Below are 24,281 nucleotides of genomic sequence, written 5' to 3' on the forward strand. Positions count from 1 at the left end.
TTGTACTGAAGCTTTAGGTACGACGCCGTCCTTGTCCCATAGCATGTGCATGGCAGGATTGGAGTGCCTATAGACAGTTTGTAGAGATATGTCTTGAACCAAGAGTTGTTTGTCGTCGACAATGTAGCGGTTGGGGTTCTTGAAGTACGCTGACCATGAGACAAGTCGTTTGGCTCTGTACTGGTCCCAGGTATGTGCGAGAGATTGCAAAAGTCCCTTGTCAGTAGGTAGCCATTGAGCCACTTTTTCATAGTCTGTAAGTAGTTTGCAAGGCGATTCGCTTTGAGAATCAGCCATTCCAAAAGTCAAAGCGTATGATTAGTTTTAAATGTTATTCTCAAACAGATAAAATCTTGATTCGTAAAGCTGAACTGGTTTTTATCTTGAATTTTATTTCCAATATGTGGCCATATTCCAGTATTACGTCAGCATCGATGGAGGGAATTGGGTTTCTGGTTTGCTGACTTTTTATGACAATCGGGGTTTGAATGATGCTTACGTCATCAACCGCCATTTATAAAAATATGGAATATTTCTTAATGACTCGGTGCGCCAAAAATGAGAAAAACCAGCTTTCGCTAGTTTGTGGGCACCTTAACTGATATTCTTCCCATTGATAAGTCTTCTATAGAGCCACTTTAGTGATCTCTACACGTTCCGCGGATCCTTTAAGTGATTTGAAAATATGTCGCGGGCCGCTCAAGTGCTCTAGAACTGCGGCGCGCGTCACACAAGTGATCCCTAAATATGCGACGGATCACTTAAGTAATCCGGAAATGTGCAGCGGGGAACTTGACCGATGTAGAAGTAAAAACGTAACGTAAAATTTGTTATCATTATATCGGGGTTTGACTGCTCATCAAGCATTTTGTAATTTTTTTTTTCATACTTATCAAATTCACCAATTAAACTAGGATATCATGCATAATCACAGATAAAGGCGAGAAACTTCAAGTATTTATCAAATTTACCAACGACACTTGGTCATTAAGCATAATTGCTGGTAAAAGTGTGAAAGTCATCAAAATCACCAATTCAATTGTAAATTTCGGTCTCCGCGCCGTGCCCGCTTGAACTCATGGTTGGCACACAAGAGTTCAGAGCCCTGTCATCCTATATATACTGGACGCATATTCACGAATAAACAACAATTATAACCATCATCAGAGATCCAGTGCTTTGAATAATCACGAAAATGCTTGAAATAATCATGATGCTAATCATTGAATCATAGGGTATTTATCTGAGTTGTCGGTTTTAACTATAAACTCAGATCTTAAGTGGGGCCTTCTCAATATTGAGTCTGGGGGTGGGGGGAGGCCATGATGAGCACAGCAATAATCATAGGGAAAGGACAAATTTTATTCCTACATGGAAATGTGCCCTCTAAGTTTGTTTTCTACCTGATGGGGACATATTGTCTTTTATTTCGCCTGCAGTGACCTGTTTCTCCGCGCATAAATTTGTCGATGTTTGTACAGAATTTCAAACTAACATGTTACCTTATACAATATAGGGAAATTTCTTTCTGCGCAGCAAAAAATCTCTACTTATGTACAAGGAAGCATTCGCATTTATAGTCACTCCCAGACTCTAAACGCCCATATTTTGTTAGTTTATAAAGATGGAAAAATGATGCCATTCTTAGTAACTTTTGTCCATAACCGACAAAAACGGGTAAAAATTCAAATCCCATCAGACACAAAATATGGCTTTCAGAAAACAACTATACAGTACAGGATGTATTATATTGAGAAACATCATTAAACTGGAACACGTTATGCCAACTATCACATAAAAAACGCAACTATTTAATGATCCTTCGAAATAGAATTAATGAAGAATAACGAGCGTATGAAAAAACAATACAATATGATAATATTATACAGGGTGGGCAAAACGTCCGTAGACCCTTTAAAAATGAATAAAAACCGGAAAAATTTCCGGAATTGAAAACGGTTTGCAGGGCAAGAAAAGAAAAGAAAAGACAGCGGGAATAAATAACTCAAAAAATAGCCGATAGGTGGCACTAGTACGTGCGACTTCGGTGGAAATATGCAAATGAGACGGTTATAAGAACTTGCTCTCCTAATCCACAGCCAGTTCACCGTTGTAAACCGAGTATGTGAACAAGGATGCTGAATGCCGCTGCTGGATTTGTGACTCGCCTGCAATGTGTGATGTTAGTCATGTGGAACAACATGACCAACACCACACCATACTCCTGTAACAAACAATTTGGAGGCATTCTGTTCGTTATTTGCGTATCTTTTCTTTCACTTTTGTATGTTAGCGCCACCTATCGGCTGTTATTTTTTCCTGTCAAAAAATATTCTCGTGACCTATAATTAATTTTTATTAGCGATGCTAACACTGCAAACCGTTTTTTATTTCGGTTATTTTTTCCGGTTTTTATGAATTTTAAAAGTTTCTACGAATCTTTGCCCACCCTGTATATATTTTTTAATCAATAATATTAATTAAATTTTCAAGTCTATTTTAAAATATTAACAGAAGTAGAATAACATGAGTAACACGCGAAAATTATTAGTTTCATGTGTTAACTCAGGCCTCCACATTGGCCCACTTGTTTAGTGCGGCTAGAGACGAAATAAGTTAAAGTTTTATTGCAATTGTGTGTGTGTGCAAAGAGCATGTAAAACAAGGAAAAAAAAAAACTTTCTCCGTGACCGTTGAACGTTATACAGAGCCCCATTCTCCTTCATCATGGACTAAAACACAATATTACATTGGTATAAAATAAGACGTAAAATGATAATACAGTCGAATCCCGTCTTAACGAATACCGTTGTAGCGAAAATCTCGTTTTATCGAACACTTTTCTAATCCTCCCGATAATTTTACATAGGAACAATACTAAAACTTGTAATTCCTTTATAACGAAATTTCGTTATAAAGAAGTGATTTCTCCAGTCACTTGGAGCTCGCTATAACGGGATTCGACTGTATTTGAAGTGGGAAAGAAAAGAAACATTTTGTTGTGGAAAATTGTCTTAACCACCAGCTTGTCACACATTCGATGTCTTCATTCATGAGACTGTCTTAAACATTGCCTTAAGAGAGGAACTATTGAATGTTTGAATATATTTTTGCAATAATATATATACAAGCAATTTTCAAAATTCGGATACATAATTTGCATGGAGGATATTTTTTAGGCCTTAGATTTTTCACAAACTCGCGAGCATCATAATTGGAAATCTTACAATGTTGGTGACACGAACTTCCTTGTTTTTCGAAGTAGTTTCGAGATAGTTCCTTGATGTGGGAATACATGGACGACACCTTCAAATCTTTGTGCAGATTTGTTGAGGCGGAAAAAGTTTGGTGCTCCAGGGAAGTGCCTGAGGACGCGATTCTGGAATCGTTGTAGTTTGTACATGTTGCTCTTAGATGCGAAAAGCCCAAGCTGCGGCACCATATGCTAAACATTTGGCGAATGATTTGTTCTTACATCAAAACTATGTTCCTCAAACTGAGTTTTGACTTGGGATAGCAGAATCTCAATAGATTCTTCAAAGAGCATCTGAGCCTTTTTGATTTTGTTCCTGGTATGGCTCCCGAAGTTGAGTCGTTCATCCAGGGTAGCACCCAGGTGCTTAGTTTGAGTCGATGGAACGATATCTTGTCGCTCTATGATGAACCATATCATCACACATTTGTTCACATTCAACTACCTTTGTTGTATGCGTTCCATCTTTCGACATTTGTGATTAGCTCCTGGAGGTTACTTTCAAGAGGTTACTTTGAACCGCTTTCAAGGGCTTCCTGCATCACCTCCTAGAGATAGAATGCCTCCGCCTGTGACGTCAGTAAGAAGTCTAGTTTTCCTCAGAATATTCAGGGGGAAAAAATTCCCTGCTCGTGCCAGTATCAATGTTGTGAGGAAAAGAAACGATCGAGCTCAGAATTGGCGGTTTCTATGTCCCACATCCAATCACTATGCGGCTTTTGTGAGGCAATCAGGAAGATTCGACGCCAAAATAAGAAGAAACGAAATACGATGCTGTGTGGCAAACTTGTTAGGTAGTCTGAATGACGTTTATGGCAAACACTGCAGAGGCCTTCTATCTCTAGGAGGAGATGCTTCTTGTCGGTTGAAATCAATATAACATCGTCAGCGTATAAACCCAGGATGCCCTTTGGTACGCTCCATGAAAATATTGTGTACCTTGGGTTAATTCCTGCGGTTATACGTCTTTTTCCTGAAAAGGAGTCGTTTATCTTGACCTGCAAGGTCAGGTCCGAAAAGGTAAATATGAACTCAAAAATTTGATCGCGATTGAGGAGTAGCCCCTTTTTACCGCTATGAAAAACAGACCTTCATGCCAAATTTAATCGAAGGCTCGACTCAATTTACCGACTTGCATCGACAATGTTACAATTTTAAATCACAGGTTACTGATGTCATTTTATTACGTATTTAAATATCAACTGCTAAAATTTTGCAGCAAACTTATTACTTTAAACTAGATTATTATTTAATGTTTATCAATATATCATATTCTATTGTATTTTTATGCATATGGTATTCTTCACTAATTCTATTTTTTATGAATCATCAACAGTTGTGATTTTATTTCATAGATGGCAGAAAGGGTCTCTGTTAGGTGATATTTCCTAATGTAATTCATACTCTACTGCATAGGTATTTTCTAAAAGGCATATTTTGGATGATACAATTTTCTTTTTATCCGTTTGTTGATTATGAATTAAGAAATGTTTTATGTTGATGTTGGTATGTAACTAAGAAAGACATAATTTTATCATGTAAAAGTGATAGGTTTACAAAATATAGGCATTTAAAGCCTGAGAATGAATATAACAATGATAGTGCTTCCGTGTACGAAGAATTTCTTGCTGTGCAGAAAAAATTTCCTATATTATATGAAGTAGTATATTTTTTCCATTCCTCGTAGATATCGAAATTCTGTGCGCAGAGAAACAACCGGTCTCTGCAGGTGAAATTAAAGGGAATGTGCCCACTGTCTTGAAAATTAAAAAAAGATCCTTGGTACCACCGAAATAAGGGGAAAAAATATTCAGCTCAGCATAATTTTTCAGCCTCATTTTAAAGAGCTATTTACTCGAACCACATAATTTTATCCCCTCCGATGAGGGCCCTCCCCCGATTGCGGATGTATCGTTTGGTCACCTGTGGACTATAAAGATTTTGCCGCTATTCATTCATGCATTCTAGTCTAGTTTTCTTGACTACTCATTCCCTAGATTAGCCACCCCGGACTATAGACTGGTTAGCCCCCCCCCCCCCCATACCGTAAATGTCTGCGTGTCACTATCTTTCGGTCGTTTCCATGCTTTCAGACCCTCTAGGACACTATTTTTCGCCCCTCGTTCACCAGGTTATTCATTTGGTGACTCACATACTTGCGCACTGTTTTGGTCACTCACATGCTTCCACATTTCTCTATGTTAGTCATTCAGTTGGTCGGGATTTTTTTTTTTAAATGCGACACCATCTCAGGCCCGTCATTTGGTGGGGGGGGGGGGTCAGGAGGGAGTCCCCCCACCCCCGGAAAATGTTGAAATGATGTCCCTGCGCTATCTCGTTAAAATTCAAAACAAAGATCAGCTTTGCGAATATCAGCAACAAGAAAGTTGTCTTATCCGGGATATTTAAGGGTTCCGTGACATTAGTAGAACCCAGGGGTTCCGCGGAACACCAGTTGGAAACCCATGCGATAGAGGATTAACTAATATGTTTCTTGTCAAAAATATAATCCTATTACACTGATACTAAATAATTTTTTTAGTGCAACCGAAACAATGAATGTAATAATTTTGTATTCCGCCCGAATATGGAATTTGCAGAAGCTACATTTTATTTTTCTTCGGAATTTCGATATAGCAATCACCCAATATAACGTCCCATTTTAAATGGAAAGATGGCGTTATTATAATGAGCGTCGACAGCAATAATTATCGCAATGCGTAAATCCAATCCAATCGCAATGTGTTAAATATTTCAGCATAACCCTCACTTCAACAAGTGTCGCATTCGGAATAAAATGCATTTTCCATGCAATCACTGTTTTCTTGCATTACGCAAAATAAATTTGGTTCAAAAACTTTTTCTTGTCAAACTAGCTGCTATTTTTGTATGGTTGAACTTAATTGAATTAATTGATGTTTGAAATTCAAAACGAGGATTTTCATACTCAGTATCTTTGATATTGAAATTTTCAAAAACGAAATCTAACAGTATAATTGAAAATAAGCAATTTATGTAAAATTCACTGACAACAATATTCATCGCCACGCAATTTACCGATAGGGATGGGATATTCACCGACAACTGTTCGTCATCAGTGAGCGAGTGACTGAGTAATAGAGTAAGTGAGGGACAGAATGTGTTGGTATACGAGCTAGTGGAAAAGTTGGTGACCATATCAATGACCAAGTGAGTGATCGTCTTGTTACGGTAAATGGGATAAATCAGTTATTATGCATACATACATACACACACAAACACGCATGCCCACACATAAACACGCACACCATACTCTTGAAAGTTTGATAAATTTATCACGTTTACCGGCGAATATGCATAATTTAACCAAGTGTTGTTCGTTGGCAAATTTGATAAATACCGTACATACTCGTGTATAAGCCGAGTTTTTTTTTGTGTGTGGAAAAATTCGTTCCCCAAGTGTGGGGTCGGCTTATACTCGGGTTCCGCTTATATCCCGCAAGGGACAGAGCGAGGGCCATGTTTGGCATATACTCGGGTCAGTTTTTGATGAGAGAATATCGACCCCCACAATCAGTAGTCATTTTTGTAGCCGTGTTTGAGAAACCAGCATTATTGGTATGGGATATTATGTTCAAACCCCCCAAGAACTGATAAAGTCAAATCCGAGGCAAAGAAATCGAAAACCATCATTGGTTTTAATACCAGGTGGGCTAACGTCGATTGCACAGCCTTTAGATGTGAGCATCGACAAAGCCTCTCAGAGATTATTCGAGAAATTTGTGGATCGAACGGATGAGTTGCGATGATAAAGAAACTACAAAAAGTGGTGCCTTGAAGAAACCTAACAGTGGCCTAGTGTGCCAATGGGTACATGAGGCGTGGAATTCTGTTTCCACCGAAATTATCCACCGAGCCTTCAAAATGTGTTCCATCAGCAATGCGATGGACGGAACTGAAGATGATATCCTTTTTGAAAGTGGCGGCAATGGCGATGGTGAGGATAAAAACGAAGATGCCGCACCCCCCCCCCCCCATGATGATCTGATGGTTTACGATGAGCTTGGAGACTCAGATGAAATAGATTAAAAAGTTTGAATCGTTTGCTATTGTAAATTTCCGCAAGCTATTCATTTTGCATGGAAAAAATATACGATTTTTTCCCCTCTGAAATGCACGGTGTTTTAGGGTTGGCTTATACGAGTACCTCCTAGAGATAGAAGGTCTCTGCTGTGTTTGCCATAAACGTCATTCAGACTACCTAGCAAGTTCGCCACATTTTGAAGCACAGCATCCTATTTCGTTTCTTCTTATTTTGGCGTAGAATCTTCCTGATTGGCTCACAAATACCGCATAGTGATTGGACGTGGGACTTAGAAATCGCCAATTCTGAGCCCGATCATTTCTTTTCCCCTCACAACGATATACTGGCACGAGCAGGGGAATTTTTTTCCCTGAATATTCTGAGGGAAAATGAACTACTTACTGGTGCCACAACCAGACTGCGAAGGTCTTCTATATCTAGGAGGTGCTGCTTATACAAGGGTTTTCAATTTATTGCGGTTTTGGTGGTCATGAAGTTGGGGTGGGGGTCGGCTTATAAATGAGTATATACGGTACTTGAAATTTACCGCCTTTGTGTGTGATTATGCATAATATCCTAGTGCAATTGGTGAATTTGATAAGATAAATAGGGAAGAAATTCGAAATGATTGTAGTATGTGTGATGAATACAGTCGGAACCCGATATAATGATATAGCACATGTATAGTATGTAATTCATAGTACGCGATTTATCACGTTTATACCAACGACGAGCCCTTGGGTATTATGCATTAGGGGTCATTCAAGTAATACGTCAGCATCGAGGAGGAGAGGGGTTTCGGATTTGCTGACTTTTGATGACAGGAGGGGGGGGGTTTGAGGGAGGGGAGGTATGTTCTTACGCCATCAACCTCCCCTTTTTGAAGATATGAAATATTCTAAGCTGCTGACGAAATTTTGCTGACAAGGGGGGAGGGGGGTCAGTGTTTTGCTGACTTTTGCTGACAAGGAGGGGTCAAAAATGGCTGAAAATCTACTTATGTAATACTTGAATGGCCCCTAATCACCAGTAAAAGTGATAATTTTTTTAGCACTTATTAAATTTAAAAACGACACTTGGATACTATGCGTAATCAGCAGTAAAACTGATAAATTTAGGGAAATTTATCATATTTTGCAGCGATGCTTGGGTACTATGCATAATCGCTAGTAAAAGTGATTGATTTAGGGAAACTTATCAAATTTACCAACGGCTCTTGGGTACTATGAATAATCGTCTACAAATTGATAAGTTTAGGGGACATTTACCAAACTTACCAAAATGCTCTGTGATTACGCATAATGATGTATAATATTATACATGACTTCATCATATTTACCGCGTAATAGTAGTATGAATGATCGAGTGAGTGATTGAGTGAGTAACCGTATGAGTGAGTAAGTGACCAAGTAAATGAGTAACCGTATGAGTGAGTAAGTGACCAAGTAAATGAGTAACCACATTGAGTGAGTTTCCAACTAAGTTATCGATTGTGTAATTGACCTTATGACTGACCCAGTGAGTGGGTGAGTATGCGATCGAGTGAACGTAGGAGTGAACCGGTGAATGGGCGAAAGATCGAATCAGTAAGCAGTTGAGCTAGCTAGTCACGATATGAGTGACCAAGGGAATGGGTGAGTTACTGATCGACCACAGGAGTGACTTACTCGCTCGCTCCCTGACTCACTTGATCAGTTGCTCACTTACTCATTCACTTGCTCACTGGCTGACACACCTGCTCATCAACTCATTCACTGTCATTTACCGATGGATTGCTTGTTGGTGAAGTGTCGAGTCTGTGAATTGCATGACGGTGAATTTTTGTCAGTTTTGAATTTTCCTTTTGGTGAATTGTAATCCGTGAATTTTCCGCACACGGGTATAAGCACTGCTCTAAAATTATATTTTTAGAAACAAATAGGCAAAGAAATATTGCAATTATAATTAGAAATATATTGCAATTATAATTAGAAATATATTGCAATTATAATTAGAAATATATTGCAATTATAATTAGAAATATATTGCAATTATAATTAGAAATATATTGCAATTATAATTAGAAATATATTGCAATTATAATTAGAAATATATTGCAATTATAATTGGAAATATATTGCAATTATAATTAGAAATATATTGCAATTATAATTAGAAATATATTGCAATTATAATTAGAAATATATTGCAATTATAATAATCATTATTTTTCTCTTCTCTTCACAGAATCATTCACAGAGTCCTCTGGGCGTCCATTCCCGGGACTCGAACCCTTACTTCCACAGGAGCAATGGTTTCAGCGCTTACCATCCACATTCGTACGTTGCCGAGGGAGGACCTTGGAGGCCTGTTGAAAATGGAAGCTCCGAAGCCGATCTTCAGAGGCGTACCTCAGGTGATTTTGCATTTCAAGATATGAATTCTCTTTAAAGGTGCAAGTTTGGCAAAAGCCGACAGGCGTTTCCAGCGGCGGATTTATGGTTTTGCCGCCCTTTTCCCATTCTAGTATAATTTTCTTGATCCACAAATTCCTCAAATTTGCCACCCTAGGCTATCCACCCTTGTAAAATGCGCACCTGTCTCTAAATCTATTTTAGAAACTCACATACTTACACACTATCTTGGTCATTCCTTTCGTCACTCACATACCTTCACACTTTCTTGGTTTTTCTTTAATTCACTCAAATACTTCACACTTTCTTGATTATTCTCCACCCCACTCACATACTTGTATACTTTCTTAGTAATCGTTTTGGTCACTCACATACATGCGCACTTTCTTGGTCATTCTTTCGGTCACTCGCATACTTCACACTTTCTTGGTCATTCTTTATCCCACTCACATTCTTTATCCCACTTACTTTCTTGGTCATTAATCCGGTCACTCAAATATTGCACATTTTCTTGGTCGTTATTTTGGTCACTCACATGCTTGCACACATTCTTGATTATTCTTTTTGTTTCTCGCATGCTTGCATATAAGTGCGTGGTAATAAGGTTTATACACGATCTACCTATACACCTATATACTTATACACCTCTACCAATTTTTATACACGAGAAAAACGGACCGTAGCTGGGGCTATGTCATGGAAACAGTCCATTGCCGATTTAGAGAGCCCATTTGTACTTACAATGCCCTTGCGCGATGTTCCTCATAAGGAAAACTTGTTATAATAGACATATAACAAAAATACTGATCAAATTTCATATATATAGCTTCATCGGTTTCGGCTCAACGTGATTTTTCCATATGACCACCATCCCCCTTCCCCCATTGAACCCCCTTAAGGCCAAACTTCGAAAATTTCCTTCATATTTAGTCAATGAATATAAAATGTCGATGTCACGAAATAAAACTACTGACCAAATTTCTTGAATGCTGCCTTTGAACCCCCTTAGTAGTGAAATTTCGAAAACACCCCTCTTAGTTAGTTCCTGGGTGCGGTAGCCCAGGTCGATAAGATACTCGCCTAAAGTACCAAAGGATGTTTAGAGGTGTCGCGAGTTCGATACCCGGTTCATCCTTGTCAGAAAACTTTTCTGACACAGGGGTACAACAGAAACGGCGACATGACCGCAGATAAAACTGCTACCGCAGGGAGTCCCCTATCGGGGGGATAGCGCACCAACCTCTCGATGAGCATAAAAAAACAAGCCTGCCGTTCGGAATCGGAAATCAATTGTAGGTCCCGGTCTAATTATCCTCGTGTGCAGAAAATGACCGTGGTGCAACAAAAATGATCAAATGATTAGTTAGTTCCTACGTCATTAAATAAAACTTCAGATACATTTCCTGAATATTAGCTTCTGCGGTTTCGGCTAGGAGTGATTTCTCTGTTATCTCTCAACCCTCTCATGACCCCCCCCCCCCGGGTCGAATTTCGAAAAACGCCTAAGTTAGTCTTTAAGTTATGAGACAAATCTTCTGACCAATTTCATAAAATTCTTGTGGTTTCGACTCAGAGTGCGAAATTTCTCAAAATAAACTTTGAACCCTCTTATGACCCCCGCAGGAGTCGAATTTCAAAAAGCCCCAACTCGCCGAATTTCATAAATATAGTTTCAGCGGTTTCGGCTAGGCTTGATTTCTGTACATAACCTTTGAAACCTTCTATGGTATTCCCCTCCCCCCAGGGGTCGAATTTCGAGAAAAAAAATTTCTTAGTGGGTCTTCATGAAGTGAGACTACTAACTAAATTTCATATTCATAACTTCAGCGGTTTCTGCTCGGTGACGATGAATCAGTCAGGACACGTCATTATACAGGCAGGGTGATTCAAAACTCAACGAACAAACTTTTAGATGGAGGTCGAAAACAAAACGGAATCACATGGGAGTGTATGACCAGGTACCCCAACCTGATCAGTTGGAAGATAAACGAAGATGCAGAAATGACAGTCAATAAAAACTACCTATTTAGCGATGCTTTAGACGAGGACAGTACGTGTCACGTTAAGTTTGGCAACAAGCGCTCAGAGTTCTTACCATCCACAGTTATGCCTTTATGCAAAGTCTTTTGTGCCCCCCCTTCACAGGTCGATCCTTTGCGTACGCCCAACACCATCTATACCAGAACGCCTCCGCGCGAAGCTCGTGATGTCGATGAAGAAGGTAATCTCACCAGTAGCCATTGGATATACTACTAAACCATAAATGCACCTCGTCCACATTCCTTTTCCGGAATTTCTAACGAATCGATACACGTTGGAATGTGCGTGTCCACGTTGTGAACCCAACGTAAAGTTTGTTTCTGTGTAATACTTGTTGGTGCAGTGCCGCCATCACAACTTTTCCAACCACGAGTGAAGTGTAATGATTGAAGATTTTATCGTTGTAGGCCTGTTGCTCTGTGTGGCGAGTATTTTTATCGGGGATACCGGTTCGCATTAGCGCCTAGAAATTGGGAACCACAGAAAACCAACTTCAGCCCGCCACTATGGGGTTATTCAAGTATTACGTCAGCATCGGGGGGGGGGGGGTTCGGATTTGCTGAAGTTTGATGACAAGGGGGGGAGGGGTAGTTTGAAGATTGCTTACGTCATCAACCACCCCTTTTGAAGATATGAAATATTCTAAGCTGCTGACGAAATTTTGCTGACAAGGGGTGCAGCGGGGGTCAGTGTTTTGCTGACTTTTTGCTGACGGGGAGGGGGGAAAGGGGGTCAAAAATAGCTAAAAATCAGCGTACTTAATACTTGAATGGCCCCTATGGGGATGGTGGGGTTTTGGATATACCAAATAAAAAGGTAAAGAGGGCGCATGCGCCGTCCTGCTATAGCCTATGGCGATAGATGAGATTACCTTCTTCGGTGACGTCACGAGCTTCGCGCGGAAGCATTCTGCTATAGACGATGTTGGTACGCCCTTTGACAAGGGCTGATTGTACAGTCTTTTGAAGTATCAATTTTGAAAATATTAATTAAAAAATTGTTTGAGTTACAAATTTACGCCATCTGTGGGGAGAAAAAATAATTAGCATTCAAATCAGAGCCAAATGACACTTTTCTTAAAAATTTTGGATTTGCGTTTGAATAAAAACGTCATGTAATTGAAGTTCCGTGACAAATGGAAAATGTATCTAAAAAATTAAACGTATAAAAACAAGACCAAACCGAAATGTGGCATGAAAGTAAAAAGTTGTATTAATAAAAAAGTTTAATATAGTAAGTCTTAAACGTAGCTAGCAACAGCAGTCTGTAAGTCGCCAGGCAGCCCATTTGGGCTGGGCTGCGACGAGAAAAATTAAATTCTGTCTGTAGTAAGTCTTAAACATAGTTAATAGCAGTGATAGTAACTCGTGAGAAATTTCCCATATTCGTGGGAAAAATTGGCCAAAATTGGTCCATAAGGGAAATTTCTTGGCGTTTGTGGGAAATTTTGAAATTTGGTCAAACAAAAGAATTTCTGTTGAAAAAAATATATAAATGCCAAACAATGCTTTTCTAGTGTAAAATAATTGACTGCATATTTCCACCGATAGATGGCAGCAAAACTTTCGGAATGTGTGGGAAAAATTTAGTCAAAAGGGAAATTTTTGTGGGAAATTTTGCTTGACGAGGTTACCATCACTGGTTAATAGTAAATAATTCCACCGATGAAGTCTCCTGCTCATAAGGAGAGAGTCGAAATTTAAAGTTGGATGTACCCGTTTATAACAAAAATTTGCACATCAAATCCCTGGTTTCAGCTTCCTTTATCCACGAGTAATTAGTTTCAGGTCTTGACGTGGATGGTGGAGAAATCGTCCGTTTCAGTTTTGCGCAGTTTTTCCTCTGGGAGAGAAGCTCTGACATTTCGTTCCATTCACATTTCGTGAGTGGATCAGTGATTGCTTGTATAAGTGAAATGAGAGGCAGTCAGTGGGTGACAGGGCGATTAGGTGAGCGATAATGTGTAAGTGGGTGAATGATCGTATCAGTCACGGAGTGGGTGGGTAAGTGATAGAGTGACCGTCTGTATGACTGTGAGTGACCGTCTGTATGTAGGGTGTAAAGTGAGCGATCGTATACGTGACCAAGTTATGGGTGAGTGACCAGGTAAGTGAGCGATCGAGTGAGTTTTTCATACATACGCTAACTTAGTCGGTAACTCACCCACTCACTTGGTTGCCTAATCGCATACTCACTCGGCCATTGATGCTGTCACTCACTTGATTACTCATACGGTCATTCTTCCACTTATTTGGCCCAGTCCAGGGCGAAATGTCGCGGGGGGGGGGGGTGCAAAATTTCCGTAAACCGTCAAGTACTACGGTAATTATCACTGCAAGGATAGATATCGCATGGGTCCCTCATATCTGTATCTTTTGAAAATTGCTTATTCATTCTTTCTTGGTGTGCTCTCAGATTTTATACTTTTTCTCGTTTCATGTAGATGACATGGACTATTCACAGCAATACGGTGAAGGACGTGAGTGCGTCAACTGTGGGGCAGTATCTACGCCGTTGTGGAGGAGAGACGGAACCGGGCATTACTTGTGCAACGCGTGTGGACTCTATCACAGAATGAACGGTGTTAACAGGCCGCTCTCCAAACCTCAGAGGAAACTGGTAACCTCGAGTGTCGATTCAGATCATTATAAACGTTTTTTTTTCTTTGAAGTATATTACACATGTATACAGGGTGTACAGAACTCTACTGCCGAAATATTAGTGGTGATAGCACACGTCAACACAAACTACAAATACAACGCCACAACAGGCAAATTGCCCAACGAGGTGGCTGACTTAAGAACATCATGGATCCCCGAGCCATTTTTTGGAGGCCCTACCTACTACTGCTACACCACACATGCACCCCGCCTACACCCCCCCCCCGCGGAACCCCCAACGAATCGGTACATGTGGGAATGTGCGTGTACGTGTAGTGAAACCCGAAGTGAAGTTTTTTTTGTTTCTCTGTAATGCTTGTTATGTGTAGTGCTGCCATCTGCCACGAGTTTTTCTAAATATGAGTGAAGTGTTATGATTGAATGATTTATCGTTGTAGGACTGTTGCTCTCTGTGGCGGACTTTTTAACGGGGAGATTGGCTCGCATTTGCGCCTTGAAGTTGGGAACCACAGAAAACCAACTTTAGCCGACCACGCAATGAAACCTACTTTTTACTTTTGCAATGAAACCCAGGGTCACAAATAGCATCTTATGGGTTCGCTTGAGTTAGGGGGGGGGGGGAGCGATGAGAGAAACTTTTTGAAGAAGGGGGCGATGGAATGGATATACTAGGATAATGCACGTATTTCCGGAAAGTGAGTTTCTGAATCTGGTGACGATTGGAAAAATTGTTTGCCTTGACGAGTTCTATCGCCCCTCTCATTTTAGCAGTATCGTTCCAGAACGGGTAATGGGGAGCTCCGCTTATTTTGTCATACAATGCTTTGTTCCCGTAGCTACTCGACTTCCACTTGATTCATTTTATTCTGCGTTTTACATAAGTTTAATTACAATGCGCTGTATGTAATAATATCATATCAATAAATTCGGGTTTTGCCAGAGATACCTGCGGTCTTAAAGCGCTTACATTCCTTTTTGCGACAGAGCCTGGGTGTCTGGTGGTTTCCCCCAGTATCGTTCTAAAACACCCTATATATACACACAATTATCGCATGCCCCAATGAGGTTGATCGGGTAGTGCAAGTATATACAGGGTACATATTTCATCCATTTTCATACATGTCGCCTGCATCGTAATTCATTAAACGCACATATTTTGCCAATTGAGAGAAAATATGCTGCACTGCTATTTTGATAGATCTCTTGTACTGCGCGCACGAACTCCGGTCATATAGCCATACGGCGATTTCCAACCAGTGGAAATTTACAGCGCCATCTATCAGTGATCGTCCCAGAATAGGTAGGTAAAGAACTTGTTTTCTGTGTTCTTTTCCTGGATTCGAACGCCTGGATTTGGACCCCTAATGGTAACTTTTGTAGTTGAAGACAAGCACTTTTACTATTGCACCACTAGGGTTGTAATTCTGTGGACCTAACGCCGTATAGAAACGTTAATATTTTTCTTATATTTCTCCCCTGTTTAATTAGTGTAGATCAATTCCCAACATTAATCCTTCCTGTTTGGGCGTTTTGCTATGAGCTCCCGACATTCATGTTGCAAGGATGTATGTAGTGCAAGAGCAGAATGACTTTCATATTCACTCTGTTTCCACACTTCTCTCGAAATCCCAGGCTGCGGTCTCCGGCCCTTATGTACCACGGGGCGCAAGTGCAATTTTTCTCCCTAGTCAATTGGTTTCGCTGTCCATTTCAGTCAAATGTCTTGTACGTTGCATAGAGTTGGCTGTCTTTATGGGGAGAACGACGCGAGGGATTTGAAACTTGCGAACACGGGGCAAGGGGAGCCACCACTATAAATGTTTACTAACTTTTCCGACACAACTCTGCCTCTTTTGAAGTAAGGTGCTTTTCATCAGTCCGGGGTTGTGAGCGGTTGTATCTATCTACCTATTCACTCTGCGATAATATCTTGGATTAAAATACCAATAAGTAATATGATGAAGTTTATGATGCGTGTGCAAAGGTGGCTTCTACGTCAAATGAAATAAAGATCCCACAATCCTTCGGTTAACGAACTAAATTCGTTCCGCCAACATGCTCGTTCTCCGAATCACTCGTTATTCGAATCAAACTTCTTCATAGGAAATAGCGGAAACTTGGATAATTCGTTCCACATTATTATTCAGTAATAACATATTAAATAATGCATAAAACATTTAAAAATAATATGCCATAAATAAATATAATACGATAATGTGTTTACAAATTAACTTAATTCTAAACGAGACCAGCGAGAGGAAGACTATGGTTTAGGACAGGCATCTTCAACCCGTTCTCGCGATCACCACGGTGTTCCCTGAATACTCGATCCTCGGGACTGATTTCGTGTTCGTGAGCACTTGGTCAACTTTCTGACCAAACACTTTGTACAGATTGCACATTCAAGGACTGAAATCATCCCGATTTAATGCAATCGTATGCCAAACTTGCCGTAAGGGTGCTCTCCTTTTGATGATGGGTACAGACAGTGATGGCGACTGCACAAATGTTCAAGATCTCTGGTTTAGGACGACTTGCGCACCGCACTCACACTGTCGGTAAACTTATTCTTTGAGTGTGGCTTTTAAAAGGGAACCCTATCTGTAATACTTGCTTTTGCCGCTTTTTTTTCGGAAATGGGGAATCGCACTGCTTTATTTGGGGTGGGTCTTTTCTGCAAAATTTTGCAGATTCCCACGTTTTTCACGTTTCTTAATCCCATTTGAAGTGAGGGACTTCTCATCTCTATCTTTATCTTCCTCAAATGAGATCCCACGCATAAGCTTTTGCTGTTACGCAATGGAGATCCATCAGTTCATCTGTGAATTTGAACATGTTCATCCACAAGTTCTTGAATGTCAGAATCATGTACCTCGAGTTCCATGGTCTTTTCCAAGGGCACAATCTCTTCAGAAATGGTGGCCCTTGTTCATGAGCTAGCCCCTCAAAGTCACGTTCAATAATGCAATCAGCTTCTCCAAACAGAATTTGAAAAAAAAAAGCTTGAAGTGGACTTACGCATGGTTACAATGCTGCTACATCTAGTTTCGTAGGTTATCGTAAACAGACACGTTCGTACGGGTGTTCATTTTTCGAGTTGGGCACGCCGACTGAAGACTGTAGGGGAGAATATTGTATACTATATATTGTATACTAGAATATTGTAATAATGTATGTATACCTGTGTGGGTGAAAGCGAAAAACCATCAGCTCGGTTGTGACAACGTGGAAATAAATAAACAAAGCGCATTTTCGCTCGTAATGTGAATCATCGCTCACTAATCGAATCTAAATTGGTTCAAAATTCTTTGCTCGTTTTGCGAATTGTTCGTCAACTGAACCGGTTGTTAACCGAAGTTCCACTGTAATCTGCAAATTCACCCACTGCTAGTTTGAAAGACAGATGACAGCACAGGGGCGTAGCCAGAAATTTCATTCGGGGGGGGGGGCAAACTGATAAAACAATAGATTTGGCCATCTGTTTTCCTTTTTCTCGGTTATTTTCCTCACATTTCGGGAGGGGGGAACCAGACTCCCAAGTTCCCTCCTCCCCCGCTACGCCCTTGTGACAGCACCTAAGGAGACATTTTTTTAATATATTAAAGTCAACTTCTCCAATGCCGCGTAATTACATATAGTATCATCGAAGGGTGTGGGTGGGGGGAGGAGAGAAAACAGTGATGAATCACCTTATAGAGTACTGGTTCCTAAAGTGTGGGTCCCCTGGGGGGGTGGGCGGGGGGGGGGGTCGCGAGAGATCCTCAAAACGGAAACCTCCCAAATTAGAAATTTATATTCATTATTCGGAACAAGTCAAAACTAAAAAATGCCTCTCAACTCAGCTAGTTACTACAATGCATGTATTATAAAATGTAATTTTGTCAAATTCTACCAGCAGAATTGTCAATTTTGCCAAATTCTACCTGCACAATTCTCAATTTTTGTCAAATTCTACCAGCAGAATTGTCAATTTTGTCAAATTCTACCTGCACAATTGTCAATAGATCAAATTTTTTATTGGGGGAATTATCCGATTTTGAAATATTTTCATACGAATATTTTTAAGAATTGAAAACACAGACTGATGAGAAATTATGTGAATAATATATAGGGAAAATGCCTACATTTTAGATTATGAACAATTAATAACGTTAGTGTGTCATTTATGAAGCTCTTTTGGTAAAGTTACTGAAAATATTGGGAAGAAAGAAGGGGGGGGGGGAGTGAAAATATTGTGGGAGTGCACCGGGCACTCGCTGTAATGCAGTGTACTACTGTAATTGAAAAATAATACTCTTATAATATGAAGCAATGGTGTGTGTAACAACCATGAAAATGTTATGAACATTCAAAATAACATTACAAATCAACTAAAATTATTTATACGGTGAATGCACCTAAGAATATTTCCCACACCGAGCCCTGCGTTCGGTAATGGTTACCCTGAGTTTGGTGGCCAAGTCATCTATTCTGCGATAATGCGTGTAGATCGATAAGATACTCGCCTAAAGTACCAGAGGATATTTAGAGGTGTCGCGATTCCGGTTTATCCTTGTCAAAAACTTCTTCCTGACACGGGTGCAACAGAAACGGCGACATGACCCATATGAAAATATTGCTACCGCAGGGCATCCCACACCGAGGGGTTAGCGCACCAATATCTCGGTGAGTATATAAAAAGAGGCTGCGCACCGTTCGGAATCGACAGTGAATTGTAGGTTCCGGTCTAATTAGACCTCATGTCCAGAAAATGACCGCGGTGCGATAAAAATGATCAAATTACGAGCACTATTACAATGCTAGAGATATGCATTCCGTGCTAACTTGCGGCAATGCTCGATGCCACCGTCCGCAGGATTCAAAGCTAAGAAACACGTGGGTACTTTGAAACCTCGCAATAAAACAGTTCTGCTAACAAAAAAAAAAATTTTATATATATATTTGTTATTGATTACGACAATTAATGCACATTTATTAAAAAAAAAAATCAGGAATGTCCCGGAAATCGGGATATCTGGAGGGAGGGTCACCGATAATATTTTCTGTCAAAAGGGGGGGGGGGGTGGGTCACGCTTCAAACAGTTTTGGAACCACTGCTATAGAGCAGTAGGTCTTTACGAGTGGTCCGATTTGAGGGGGTCCGTGAGCTCTGATGAGAAAACAACTCATTGCATATAGAAATGTTCTCTCCACGTGTTAATTGAAGATTCGTTAAAAGACTGGTTATTTGTGAATATGAAGATTACAAGGAAGACAATTTATCACTGCCCCCTACGGGGACTCGAACCCCGGTCTCTCACTTGCCGGACGAGTGCTCTACAACCTAAGCTATGGAAACAAAACGTTTCAACCTTGGAGCGTATATATGCTGAAAGGCTCTGTACATGGACGGCGGCAGAAATCGACTAATAGCTCGTGAATGATATAGGCCACCAGATGCACATGCACATAGAAATGTTCTCTTCACTTGTTAATGTAAGATTCATTTCATCTCCACAAATAACCAGTATTTCAATGAATCTTGTGTAAACAACTCATTGTTTACATTTTTATATGCCGAGTACTATTTTGAGGTCCGTACCCTTCATTTTATTTGCTCAGTGAGTCCTTCATTTCATTTTCGCAAAATGTTAATGCAACACAGAAGGTTGAAAACCCCTTGCATAACGATGGTCCAAAGCTGAGCCATGATCTAAAAATATCATACGCACTATGCGAATGTCTATGCACTAGGATAACGATAATTTGAATAGTGTGTTTTGGAAAATCATCGCGGATAACTCATCCAGCTCGTACGAGCCGTTTCTTTCCGTTTCGGAGAGTTTCTTTCAGTTTTAGAGACTGATAAGCCCAGTACCACCCTGATATAATGCATTTATCTCAGGCAGTCATTTATCATGGTTAATTATCACACAAATCAACTCGTATGTTTTATCACTAATTTCTTTCAATTAATGTTCCCTCATGTGGTTGCATTTAAACGGAACGTAGTTTTTATTTTCACAGCCGGCGACGAGAAGGGTAGGCCTGTCGTGCTCAAACTGTGGCACGACGACCACTACGCTCTGGAGACGAAATAAGCACGGCGAACCTGTGTGCAACGCCTGTGGTCTATACTACAAACTGCACAACGTAAGCAATAAGTGCATGCGCGCTTTTTCTTTTCAATCATATCCATAATACATGTGGTTCCATTTATCACCATAATGTGAATTTATCACTGAAATATATTCCATTTTTGTTTAGATGAATCGTCCACTGGCGATGAGAAAGAGCGCGATACAGACCAGGAAGAGGAAACCAAAGAACACGACCAAAGCCAGCAGCAACATGGTGCCTTCCGATTCGATACTTGATGCGGCTTCGACTTCGGGTAGGTACATTTTAGGCAACCGTCCGGGCGCAAATAATCAACCAAGCACACTCATTAAATGGTGATTTCTAACTAAAGAGCCGTGTTGGAGTGGAGTTTGAACTACGGAAGCGCCCCCAGAGACGTGACTTTAATAAGCTGAAACTAAATCACACTGTGATCTCGGGCTGTCTTGAAATAGTGAGGTCCATAATTCACAGGCAACTTCCGCAGATAACTGATCTCCCCGGTTCAGACAACAAGAACTCCTTAATTCGAAAACTGGGCTCTTCCATTTAGACAACTTCTGTAAACAGCCGAACTTCTCGGTACAGACAAAAAATCACCAATTCAAACAAAAATATATCCTCGGTTCAGTTATTGAAAGACCGGACACACCCCACTTCACGTCTCAAACGGATCGTGTCCGGAAAATTCACCGAATGGAAAATTCATCGCTGGGCAAATTCACCGACCTCAGTTCGACATGAGTGAATGAATGTTCGAGTTAGCAAAGGAATGAGTGAATGTGAATGATCGCGTTAGCAAATGAATGAGTGAGTGCATAAGTGAGTGAATCAGTGATTGAGTGAGTTCATGAACTAGTTAGCAAGTGAACGAGTGAACGAAAGATCAAGTGAGCAAGTGAACGAGTGCGTCAATGAATGAGAGCGTGAGGGAATGAATGGCCGAAACCGGAATGTCACTAAAGCTAGCTCGCTATCGCTGAGTCACTCAGTCAATCACTAGGTAGTTCATCCTATCACTCACTCACTGGGTCAGTCTCTCTGTCACTAACTCCTAGGTAGCTCATTGTATCACTTACTGACTAGGTCACTCATTACATGAATATTGCGGCAGCTTTGGGAGTACTAGCACCCGCTTGATGACTTCTTCCCCTCGTAAGGAAAGAAATGGAGAACACTAATTGGTGAAAATTCTTGAAGTGGGGTTTAAAGCCCGCTTTTTCCATTTCCCATGTAAACGGAGCTGATGTCAAAAAAAAAACAAAAAAAAACAGCTGAACTTCTCGATAAAGACAATCGATCCCGGCTATCAACCACGAGTCTGGGCACAAGCCGAGCCAGACAACTTCAGCTGTGAATAATTAGGCGATATTTCCAACAGGAAATGAAACAGAGGCGGACATCTCTAGCGGTGAATGGAGTAAAAGGAAGTCATCTTCAGCCTAGATTGAAGTATAGGCAGTTATCTCTTCAGTTTCGGATGTAGTCGAGGAAGACATATCCAGCTGCGAATGTAGCCGAGGCAGATATCTTGAGCTGCAAATGAAGTCAAACAGACAATATCAGTTGCGAATGAAATAAAGGCAGATATCTTCAGCTTCGAATGGAGAAGACGCAGATATCCCCAGCTCTGAATGGAGCTGAGGTGGACATATTCAGCTTCAAATTGAGTGGAAGCTGACACCATCAGCTGTGAATGAAGCCGAGGCAGACACCATCATCTGCGAATGCAGTGAAAGAAGGCACTATTAGATTCATTGAATCGTCCCTTATTTACAGGACAGATAATAATTATGTCCTAATAATAATCTGTCTGATAATAATATCAAAAAATTAGGGGGGGGGGAAGGGAATTATTTCCCCCTCATTTTTTGGCTGGTGAGACGGGTGATCGCTCCCATCGCATCTCCCGAGCTGGATCCGCGCGCATGGACACACCAAATTCGATCGATGCAACCACCACTGAAGACGGAACTGGAAGTACCAATTCCACTGGACCACGACTCATTGACCCTCAACGATCTCTTCATCACGTTGTCGTAAAAGTCTTAATTCCTACATGAATATTAGGTCAATGAGAGCGTAAAAAAACTAATTATATTTCGCGTAGAATCACGTAAAATATATATTTTAATTACATCTTCTGAATGAGAAGTTATGCTCATGCAAAATTCATGAAAATTCGCGTTGAACCCACACGAAAGCTGGCTGCGTAACATGTCACCCAAAACGTTGTTTATGCGTCACTGGACTACTCCTACTCGAAGCCGGTTGATTGTAACGAGGTGCGATGTTATACTATAGCCATGGCTCATTGTGTCCAGCGTTCCGTTCAAGTAACTTTCTTGAATGTTTAGATAAGTCTTTATGGTAGGCTGGTTTCGAAAAATATGTTTTACCTGCATTGAATTTTACAGATAGAAGGGAAATGTGTGTGTTTTTCAAAAATATGTTTATGAGATTCATCTCAATGTCCCTTCCTTCTCATCAGTGTTTCTTTTCGCATTTCCGAGGTCATTTTTTGCATTTTTGATGCATCAGTATTGCTCAAAATTTTTGCCATTGTGGACTTTTGAGAGGATTTTCGTTGTTTTGGTTAGCTCTTGAAATTTATTAGAAAACTAGCCGTAATGCCCGGCAATGCTCGGGTTTTCTTCAATTGCTAGGAGGATTGAAAAAGGGACAAACCATTGTAAAGGCATGTGCATGTCTGAAACGCATTGTTAGGGAACCACGGTAACCAAAGTAAACATTCCGGAAGTGACTGTTGGGGCACAGAAACCATTGTTGCCCGACGGTTTTTCGGCCATTTCGGGCACTTGGCCAGCTCTGATGAACTTTAAAAGTAGCCTACGGTTCAATCTCCAGGTCCTGTTTGGTATATATGCAAAATTTGGCAACGATCGGTCTAACATTGTAGATTTGGTTATACCGATTCTATTCGATACCGGTTATTTTTCCCTTGGTTATACCGATTCGTCCCAACTTGCCTGCGATTTTTGAATTCAAATATCGCAGTAAACGTCGCACTTCGAAACATGGAATTTTTATTGGCCTCAAGCGAGATAGGGCAAAAAATTATTTTTTATATTGCTATAATTATACAAACCCTTGCAACATGAGTGGCGTGTGTCTGAGGTCAAAACGCTATTTGGACCCTTTATCCAATCGGAAGTATGTCGGTCTCTAGGATCAACGGTTCACCAGTAAAATGCGCCAGGGGAATTATGGAGCCATCCTGTGTATAAGTTATTATAGAGATACACAGTGTGATATCTATCACCTAAAAATCACCTTGGAAAAAAAGTAAGGTGATCCTTGATCTGAACAATCGTCCGGAAAATATCCGTTTTCTATTGTGAATCTCTTAAGATAATAAGTTAATATCCATTATTAAGGGAAATGATTTCTAGAAGGTGCTCCAAAAACAATCCAGGGGGGTCTCCTGAATGTATTTCGGGAAAAAAAGGCAAAAATTAGAACAGGGTTCTTTACCAGTGGTCCTTGGAAACATTCCATACGATCCGTGATGGAATCCATGGGCAAAAAAAAAAAAAACCAGCGAAATACTTTTTTACATTATTTTCATACCCTGAATATTTTTCCGAAAACTTGGCCTTCATCGTTTTGGTACAAGGGATCCGTGGAACTGAAAATGTTATGTGTAGTACCACTGAAGTAGTATAATGATATGACGGACAAACATGCGCAGTTGTACGCGGTACCGTTCAGTGTCCGACCAAGAGTCAAAAACGAGTAAATACCAATTAAAATACTCTGGTCTGAATCAGTAGTTTGCAAACGCCAAGTTC

General features: G+C 40.4%; 1 protein-coding gene across 1 annotated transcript in view; it reads left to right on the forward strand.

Moving 5' to 3' along the window:
• The window catches only part of LOC149081462 (uncharacterized), an 80,857-nt gene that overhangs the window by 51,803 nt on the left and 4,773 nt on the right, over window positions 1-24,281 (forward strand). The window contains exons 3-6 of the mRNA XM_089238388.1: window positions 9,543-9,711; window positions 14,193-14,368; window positions 20,377-20,502; window positions 20,617-20,743. Coding sequence (XP_089094514.1) covers window positions 9,543-9,711; window positions 14,193-14,368; window positions 20,377-20,502; window positions 20,617-20,743 — 598 coding nt within the window. The remainder of the gene's footprint in view (window positions 1-9,542; window positions 9,712-14,192; window positions 14,369-20,376; window positions 20,503-20,616; window positions 20,744-24,281) is intronic.

Source organism: Pholcus phalangioides, unplaced genomic scaffold, assembly GCF_987345545.1.
Source record: "Pholcus phalangioides strain wild (caught in Gottingen) unplaced genomic scaffold, Ppha-v1.0 ptg000010l_1, whole genome shotgun sequence".
In the NCBI taxonomy this organism is placed as follows: Eukaryota; Metazoa; Arthropoda; class Arachnida; order Araneae; family Pholcidae; genus Pholcus; species Pholcus phalangioides.